The 9,805-nt window shown below is 43.3% G+C and overlaps 1 protein-coding gene across 2 annotated transcripts in view; it reads right to left on the bottom strand.

The window, feature by feature from the left end:
* Nucleotides 1–9,605, bottom strand: part of LOC311486959 (kazrin-like) — a 55,612-nt gene extending 46,007 nt beyond the window's left edge. For both annotated transcript variants that reach the window (XM_084543003.1, XM_084543004.1), the window contains exon 1: nucleotides 9,061–9,605. In XM_084543003.1, the coding sequence (XP_084399129.1) occupies nucleotides 9,061–9,253 (193 nt within the window). In that variant the 5' untranslated portion in view covers nucleotides 9,254–9,605. The remainder of the gene's footprint in view (nucleotides 1–9,060) is intronic.
* Nucleotides 9,606–9,805: the final 200 nt, after the last annotated feature.

A 9,805-nucleotide genomic window follows, 5' to 3' on the forward strand; every position in this document is an offset into this window, starting at 1 on the left:
TTGTAATAACTCGCTGAGGGTTTCAACTTAAAGGAGCACGTGTCAGAATAAACTGCTTAAGAGAGACTGAAATGTTTACAAGAAAGGAAGGGAAATTAAAACAATAAAGTCAGGATTTAAAAAAAAAATAAAAAATATAGCCTGAAACATAATGGCGTAGCAGACACAGAACCAGATAAACTTCAGTTAAATCTTTTCAGACTGAAAATGCTGGGCTTTGTCGAGAGTACGTAATCTCATTTGTTCTCCCTGATGATTCAATTCAAACACTGAATTGATTCATTTCAGAATAATTGGAAACAACCTGATCAGCAGCACTCAGTGGAATGCCCACAGACACTCAGCTGTGAGGTGTGATGCAGTGTGAGACATCTGTTAGAGTCTGGGAGGAGCTGTGTGAGGATACAGTGTGTGGAAAGTAAATCTACTACAGTAAATGTGGACATAAAGTATAGTACAGTATATTCTAACTAGGGCAGCAACAGTATTGCTAAAAACTATAAAATTATAGAAATCCTGGTTGACATACTAAGGAAAAGTTGCACAGAGAATTTAGTTTGAAGTAACGAACACTTTGCATTAATGTTAACTCTTAATAGATCACTGAGTGAGGTAACACAATTGTGACTGAACATATGGCCCACTGAAGATATAATGTAAATGTGATATTTATACGTGCGTGACTATTAAGTGAGAAATAACTAAGAACAAAAATTTTAATACTAAGTTACTGTTCATATATTCTCCTCTCTATGAAAGCGGAATATTAAATAGCTGTCACACAGCAGGCATTGGGTTCCAATGAAAATTGAACATTTCCTACGTCTGCAGCTTCATATTAAAAGGATTAAATGGCAAAACCTGAGTGGATGAAGAAGTAGTCAGAGCAAATGCAATTTGTTTGTCAGTGAGCTTAGCACTCATCTTTCAGCAAAAATGTGCGTACGAAAGAAGAAAGTGGATCAGTCTGAAAATACTGCAGGAAGTAATGGAAGAAGAAGGAGCAGCCACAGTGAGCTGTTTGATGAAGAGCTGCAGGAGACAGACTGCACAACTTAGGAAAGCAGTTAGGCAACCAACTCTTTAACCCCTGCTGTTTGCAGACTTGTGCCGCATGCAGCATAAAATCAGACCCTGGTTGCTCACAGAATGACCAAGAAAATGTCAATTATTGTCTGAATTTTCTACACCGACAACAACAGTTTGTTTTGCTGCCCCAAGGATTATTCTGTTTCCAACATTAAATGAACCAGAACAGAACCAGAAATCTGAGCTTCTCAATCAGTGAATTGTCTTATGATTTTGGCTGTAACCTTGACTGATGATCACCAGACTATCTGTAAAAGTTTGATTTTGTTTCCTACAAAACACCCTGAAACTGATTTCATGTTTTCATCAATACAATAGTTACATGATTTGAGGATGTGTGGATCATTCATGGATTGCGTAGTAGAGAGAGCAAAGTATCGACCCAGTGCTCAGGATGTCTTCAGCCCATCAATCTGCATGAAGCGGATGATTCAGAGAAGCAGAAAAGTGTTCTGCTTATCCTCTGCTCTGCTGGAATGTCACGCTTTGCATCCTCTGGATATGAGAGGGGTGAGCTGGGGGGGAGGGGGGGTTCTGCACTTCCTCAAAACTTATTTTCCTTCATGCCTAGCCCCATTCTCTTCTGGGAATGGATTTAAACTGCAACCAAGGCAACAATATGTACCAGCAGCAATAAAAAGTCTCCGCTGCTAAAGCAATGAGGCATTTTAATAGGATGAGCTGAGACTGTTGTGAAAGCAACCAAGCTTCCTCTCCCTTGCTGTCTGTCTCTTCCTCAGTTTTTGAGAGTTGCAATTGTTTGAAGTCTGGATTCAACAGGGATCTGGATGATTTAAGGTGAAAACGAACAGGCTAGATGTGCAGAGTGGAGACACGGGGGACACGGGGGAGTTGGCGTTCTGATCTGATCATTATCTGCACCTCCTGTTGCGAGGAAGGCATCATAACACCCAAGCAGTGGCCCTGAAACACACCACTTGGGAGAATAATACTAAACACTTTCCGTGCTCCTTTTTTTTTTTTCTTATCTGAGCACAGACGTACAGTAGATCGCTTTCTCTCAGACTCCCAATGAGCGTGACATCCTCCACCACAGTCAAGGCTGCTGCGCCAGGCTTCAGTCAGACACCTGTACTATCATCAGATCTCATTCTTCTTCCAAGTACACTCTGTCTTCTTCTACTACCTCAGCCAGCCAGTCGAGGGAATCCTCTTGAGTGAGCAGCTTGTTGCAAGTTTACACATCTTGGTCCTACGTACAGTTTGATCCTTTCCAGAAACACATGAACCATGAAACATCTAGTAGGTCCATAAAACACAACCAGGAAGCAATACTTCCCCAAACCCAGGGACATGAATACTCTGACATATGGTGATGATGCGCACAAGATACTCAGTGAAGTCCTGCAGAGATCTTATGCTTGTTTTCTCTACAGTCAGTTTCTTTTTCTGATTAAAAAAAAATTAAAAAACTATATGAGTACTTTGCTGCATGCAAAGTTATGATGAGGGCCCCATGTGAAGGAAAAACTGTGCAATAGCTGTGAGGCATATCCTCATCAGTATATTCCCCTCTCTCGACTCCCCTGCCAATAAAAGCCACTTTCGCAACGTGCTCTTCTCCAGAGTCATAACCTAACGCGGGAAATCCACATTAAATACCATTTTTCGGCTAAAAATCATCTGGGAAGCAAACACCGGTCTGAGCCAGTGGGAAGGAAGTGGTTAAGGTAGCGCTTTGGCTTTCATGGATATAATTAGCATACGGAGACACATCAGTCTCACTGATAGGAATAATATCATCTCAGAGGCAGAGTGTCACACCGGAAAGCAATTCAGTGCTTAGTGTCATGGTTAAAGAACTCTTCATTTCTCCTTGAAATGGCTTTCAGGGACTTGCTCTGTGAAGTTTCATTCAGATAAAGCTAAAGCTGGAAAATTGAAGTGCAGAGGAATGTCTGTTGGTGATGTACCCTGTCTTAGAGTTGGCATCTTTCTACCAGGTTCCTTTTCCGGTTCTGCTCCACTGCCTGTCTGCCTGCCTATATACGACCTGGCTGCCTTTTATTTTTTTCAGGCTCATTCTCTACAAGGTGGCAGTTTACAACATGTGGTGCATGGCGATGGCACTGCAGCCATCTGCCACCCAAACCAAAGGAATGCCATCCCCAGCTGGTGTCCAGGGCAGCACTTCTGTCACCTCTGGTAATAGACCTATAAGACACACTAAGATCAGCTGTCACCCGTCACCTCTGGACCTTCACGAATGCTGCAACATGGAATCAGTGATGCCTTCCTGGTGAACTACAAACTTGGAAAGATTTCAAAGCAACTGAAACAATGCAGGCGAGCTCCCTCCGACCCTGTTTGGACATGAAAGTGGATATGTGCTGCCCAGCCGCCCTCTCTGCTCTCTACGCAGCTAGACTCAGGACTGGGAACTCTTGCACGTGTCAGAGTCCACCAGGCTACTGCCCCCACTGACAGCCTGAAATGCTCTGTCAGTTCATTACTGGTGCATGCATCTGCAGCTACAAAGCAAAACAAATAACCACAGAGTCATTATTTATTTAAGGCCATTACCAACCTCTGTAAAACTAGTGCCCCCAATGTGCCGGTAAATACGTCCAAGAGTTATTCTTTCATTAAGTGCTAAAATGTGGACATACGACAAAATGAGTTAACTATGAAATAACAAACTTACAAACATCACAATAAAGGTTACAGGCCAGGTTGGAGTATTTCTTCGCCCCTACACGGCATGCATTTGTCATTTCACTTTTGGATGGTTTCAACTTGCCTTTTCTCTTTTTTTCATTACAGTTTATATTGGCTTGCATATTTTACTACATATACTAAAAAATAATGATTTAATTTTCCCACATTAACCTGTTTAATCTTCCAACACAGTAATGAAATGAAAATGGAACTAATCCACAATTTGAAAGTGATAAGTTTAAGGTCATTTAAGAGGATAATCAGCTCTGCAGCTTTAACGATTAAATCACCGCCTCTGTGTTTGCATCTTTTCCAAAACTAAGCGCAAATCTTCCCAGCGTTCGCATTTCCATCTGGTATTGGAATCCCTGCAATGCCGTGATTAGTTCTTTTACTGGAGGAAGTCTGGTGTGGGAGAGGAGGAGAGAGGGAGAAACGGAGTGAGGGGCTGCCTCTCTCTGGCTATTGTTTGGACACAGTTTCTCTCACACTGCATTGACCACAGACAGGGCGTGGCTGAGGGAGCACCAGCAGGGAATATGGGGGGGGGGGGATACAGTGCATTGCATATTTGCTCTGTGTGTGGACAGCGAACAGGAAGGCGGGTGGTCCCAGGAGAGCGTTGCAGAGAAAGAGCTGGGGTGAATGGGGAATTTTGCCCCTGTAGTTTGGCAGTGTGTTCCCAGCCCGGCTCATGTGCACGATGAAGTAATGAGAGACCTGGGCCTCCGATAAACTCAGGCCAGATGGGGAGAGGATTCCACTCTACAATTACTCTGCAGCAGAAAGCATTAGAGGCAGAGCAGCTTCTCCTCTATACGGAGAGAAGATAATCACTAGCTCTTTTGGAGAATACTTAATCAACGTGCGTGCCAGTTTGGAGAATGTCTTTTAAGGTTTCAGCTGTGTTATCCTCCTCTAGCTCTCTGAATCATCTCTATACAGCATCCTTGTATTCTGCCATGTCTTGATGGCAGTAGAATTAGAATTACTAGTAACAGTATTTTGCACTGTTTTGATGTCCTGTAACACAACAGGGAAAATTTTAAGACGCTCTTAGTCCCAAAAGACAAACACTGGCATCTCCTAAATCATTAGACAAAACTATAACAGCCTTAAAGGTTAATTGTTTAAATTTGTTGATTATGGACCTGTTTTTTGTTTTTTTGTTTTTCCTGTGTTACGGTGGATGGTTGATAATATTAGAATAACAATGTGGCCCTGCCAATGAGTCCCTACTGATTAAGGGCAAGCACCAGTGCGCAACAAATCTCATTTCACTTGGAAAACAAACCCATGGCTTCGTTCATTAAAAAACTGACCCCAAAGCTGAAAGTGAACTTATTTAAATTATTTCTGACAGATTTCTTTTTGGCTTGCACTTGCTGTCGGCAATGCGCACAACAGAAATTTTAAGCTCAGTTAAGCAATATTTCTCAACAAATGTCTCCCTGGTACTTGACCTCTCATCTTGCATAGTTTGATTTTATTAATGAACCGGATATTAAAAAAGCCATTTTATTCAAGCTGAAGAATTTTATGTTGTTTTTTTTATTATTATTTTTGTGAAAATTACTTTTCCTACCATAACCCTGAATAGCTTGAATAACTCCATTCGCTTTTAAAAGCTCTAGGAGGAAATACCCTACCTTCATCTGTGCAGTGAAAATTTATCAAATTCAAGTCAGTGCTTTCTCCTTCAGTGTTTTTTTAAAGTCTTAACCATTATACATATATATATATATATATATATATATATATATATATATATATCTTAGCAACAGCTGCCTTATGGTTGTGTTTTAGATAACAGCAAGGCACTGATCTACCCAATGTAAATAATGTGATATCCCAAAAAGTATGTGTGCACTGATTTCAGAGGACAAAATATAAATTATTTACAACTTCTGTTCCTCAAGACAAATTGAGCGGTGTTGGTGTTTCTTTCCTCACACATCGGCTGGACATGCAGTTGATTATTGCGGAAATATCAGCATCGCTTGGGAATGTTAAACAAGGTCTTGACTTCAGCGTGCTGGATAAAGAGGGAGGGCCAATAATAAAGCGGTGCCATCTCCCAGGCATTGAATACATTACTGTCCATAGCTTGAATAGAGTGAGGCAAGTAGGCCTCAGCCTAAAACCTTTTCACTGACTCAACTTTACTCTAAAATGAAGACAGTCTCTTGTAAAGAAGGAAATGCTTGTTACACAGCGGGCTAATCCTGGTTCAGGTTTTCAGGACATTTTCAGGACAAGTTTGGGTAGATGTCATCTCTTGTTCCTCGAAGTTAATTCAGTAAAAAGGACTCCAGGACAGACTCCAATGCCAGCAGGAACAGCAGGCTGAAGTGGTGTGTTTATGGCCTTATTGGACATCTGTCAGAAATGTTATTGCAGCTCCACGGGGAGGTGAAGCACAGCAAATATTCTGACATTTTGGCACAGTGTAATATATTTACAGGAAGTCAGTTCATGCATATTAAAAAAACCTCTGCTTTGATCCTGCACTGAGCGGAGCTAACAAATGGACTAACAAACAGCCTGGGCCAGAGAGGGATACATACCTAAAGAACATTTAATCTCCCTAAGCCACTGGGCGCTGCTGCTGCTGCTGCTGGTGGCTTATCACACCCAAACTGCCACAGCAGAGAGATCGCCCAGACAAATCATCTTAAACTTAAAATCTTATGAAAACATGTTTGGACTAAGAGGTTCTCAGGCTCAGCCGTTTTAACGCAGTCAAGGTGAGAGCTGTCTTTCTCGGTTTGAAGTAAACGAGGGAGGTGGAGGACTGTGTTTGGTTTGTTCGGTCACCTGACCGCTGGCCTGGCCTCTGGGAACAGGAAATATGACATCACCGCCCTGACATTCAGGAATGTGGGAATGTCAGGCTGGCTGTTAACATGGCTCGAACAAGACGGAGACAGAGAGCAAGCTGGATGGATAACTCAATGCAGCTGAGTTATTCCAAGCCCAAAGCACTAAAGCAAATGTAAAATAACGCATAACAGCTTTCATTTGTACTGAAATATTCTGTTGACAAGGAGAGGGTGCCGATACAAAACGTTACATGAGAGCATTACAGGAGCTTGATGGAGGACATCGGAGCAAAAGTTAAAAATATGCTCCAATGTCATCCAGCGAGCTGCTGAGCCGATCCATCAAATACATCTCGTAGGTGGCACATAGATTACTTTGCAATATATTCGAAAGTGTTGTGCCGGGATAACCTTCAAGACCGTAAAACTACTGCTCAAGGTTTGGCCATCTGATAAACACACTGATCTGTCCATCCAATTGAGACATTTGCAGCCAGCAGCCACTGCATTTTTGAAATCAGAATCTTGAGCATTTATCGTACAATACCTGTGTCTATTCAGATGCTATGGTTACCTCGCCTCAACTAACTGGAGCTTAGTCTTGCGAAATACTTGCTCTTTACGATGAACCGGTGTACTGTAACACAAGCTGCCTTCTTCACAGGCATTCCTGCATACTTTGCGGTGAGTAGAGGAGGGTCAAATCCACGGCCTAGGCATCTTTCTCAAAAGCGTCTAATATGTGGCCTTGTGAGGCGGTGGGATTATTGTAAGATCGTGCACAAGAAGGTATGCGCTTGTGGCTGAATGACAGAGGGATGAACTTGTGGCCGCTATGAACAGCGAGAAAAATAACACTGTTGTCTATCTATATGCTACATACATGGCTGGCTAGACTGACTGCATAGCTCCTCAAACTGCGGCTTGCAGTTTTTCTTCTCCTGGGCTCTCAGTACATGCTGGTGTCCGTTGATCTGCCCGGTTCAGGTGAGGCCGCAGCAGAAGGTGATGGACGGACGATTTGTCCGATCACCTGGCCAGTATATTTTGAAAGCGCCTGCCTTTTTTTAAGCAGTTTCCAAGGACAGCTTCTCTCCGGCGCTTAAGGTCATCTAATTTACACGATGTAAACATTTTTTGAGACGGGATTTCCCCGAGGAGTTTACTTCATTGTTAATGATGCATGGGCGAAAGAAGCAGCAGCAGCAGCAGCAGCAGCAGCAGCAGCAGTGGTAACTATCTCTATTTCTCTCTAATGCTGTAATTTCCAGCCATTGTTGTCAAATGCTAAATGTTTACTGCTTGACCTTATAGGACATCCAGATTAAACTCTCACATTGTTGCTGTGCTGAAAAGGTTAGCTTAGCAATTATGCACAACGTTGCAGGATTAACAAAGAAAGGTCAGAAATGAAGAAGCGGAGGAGCCTCTCTGTCTGGTAAAATGCATCTTTTTTTTCAGGGGATGATCTCAGTAACTTCTGTGATTCTAAACAACCGAATCTAATGTAAAACACTTGTAATGACAAAGTAGTTGCTCAGTACATTGATTGGACCACAAAAGAAGGTATTTGCTGTTCAGTTCACACAACAGGAAAACTAGGTTACCCTCTTCACTCTTGTTCCAGTCAAACAAAATCAAAGTTATCATTAATGAATTCAAGATGTCAGCTACATTAAAGTAGCTTACCAGGAAGGTTTAATTAGACCCAGGCCATCGCCTCACACACGCAGAAGCAAACATTAAAAAAAAAAAAAGATTACTGTCAAGCATCATTAGTGCAACAACTAAATGTAAAACAATACCTTCTCTGGAACTATTACTATTTATAAAATCAAGAGAGATATTAGAAAGTAACCTGAAGCCAGAACAAATGAAGCCACAGTGAGCAGTCCCATGAATGTTCCAGTTTTAGATCTCATTCCTTGTTCATCACATTTCTTCCCCAGCTAAGTGACGGTGCCATGGTTTCGCCAGCCTCCTTCCGAGATGTCGGCATTCAGTTTCTGGGCCCTGAAGCACAACTTCTCCAAGCAGACCCATTGCCAGCAGACTCGGGGAGAGTTTAGAGAAGGAGCCAGTGCTGGAGGGAGTGCAGCCCCAGAGGAGCCCAGCTGATGCCTGGGAAACCAAACCCTGACCAAGTCTGGCCCACGCACCCAAAACCCCAACCCCTCCCGTCTAATAACAAAACTCTGTCTGTGTCTTGTTCTCTTTTCCTTTCAATCTGCTGCCTTTTTCCACTGTCATTCCCAAGCCGAGTTTAGGGGAAATAAAAGTCGGTAGAGGAAAGATCGGGATGATATTTGTCACGCCGTTGCACATTCTCTGAATAGTTTCTGTTGATTTCAAAACAGTCACACATGTTCATGTTCTCACACTCAGAGAGGGAGGGGACAGGGTGAGAGTGCGCACACATTCATTCATACACAAGTCACATTCACATACATGCGCATGCTGTGACACTCACCCCGGTAGTGAAGGCTGTCATCGTGGTGGTTGTGCTGGTGGTGGTTCTCCAAGGCAGGGGGGCTGCTGGCACCCAGCTCTGCCAGTCTGCGGCTGGTGGCAGAGAGCTCGGAGCGGAGGTTGGTCACTTCCTGACTGGCAGACTGGATGGCCCCATCAATCCTCTGTGCCAGCTGTTTGTTGTCTTCCATCATTTTAAGGATTTTCCCCTGAGGACCAAATCCACACAGAGCAGCATGGTGTCAAGAGGAGCATTACAGGGGGTGAAGCTGAGACCCTTTCCTCCTCCACCACCTCTTCTCCCCCTCTTCTCCTTCTCCTCTTCCTCCTCCACCTGTGCTTCTTCTCTCACAGTTTACTTCACACATAAAAAAAAAAACACCGGTCCTTCTTCTCTCCTGCACTGAACAGTTCAAAGATGATGTCTACCTGTTACTGCATTAAGAATAACGTCTGTGTGTCCAAGCACTACACAGTCAGAGAAAGAGTATGTGTGCGCCGGGGCAAAGGAAAAAAAGAAAGGAAAAGAGGAAGCGAAGCGAGCAGAGAGAGAGCAAAAAGACAGAGCAGAAAGAGAGATGCAGCCCAGAAGGCGTAGGGGAAAGTGAATGCTCCCGCCGAGGAGAATGTGCTGTGAGCAGCTGCTCTCAGAGAGGACCCTGCACACACTGAGATGACATGCAGCCTTTTAAATGGACTGTACCATGTGCTGGAGGACCAGGGGAGAGGGGGGTGCAGTTGGACTG

The sequence above is a fragment of the Chelon labrosus genome (assembly GCF_963514085.1).
Source record: "Chelon labrosus genome assembly, chromosome: 4".
NCBI classification, from domain to species: domain Eukaryota; kingdom Metazoa; phylum Chordata; class Actinopteri; order Mugiliformes; family Mugilidae; genus Chelon; species Chelon labrosus.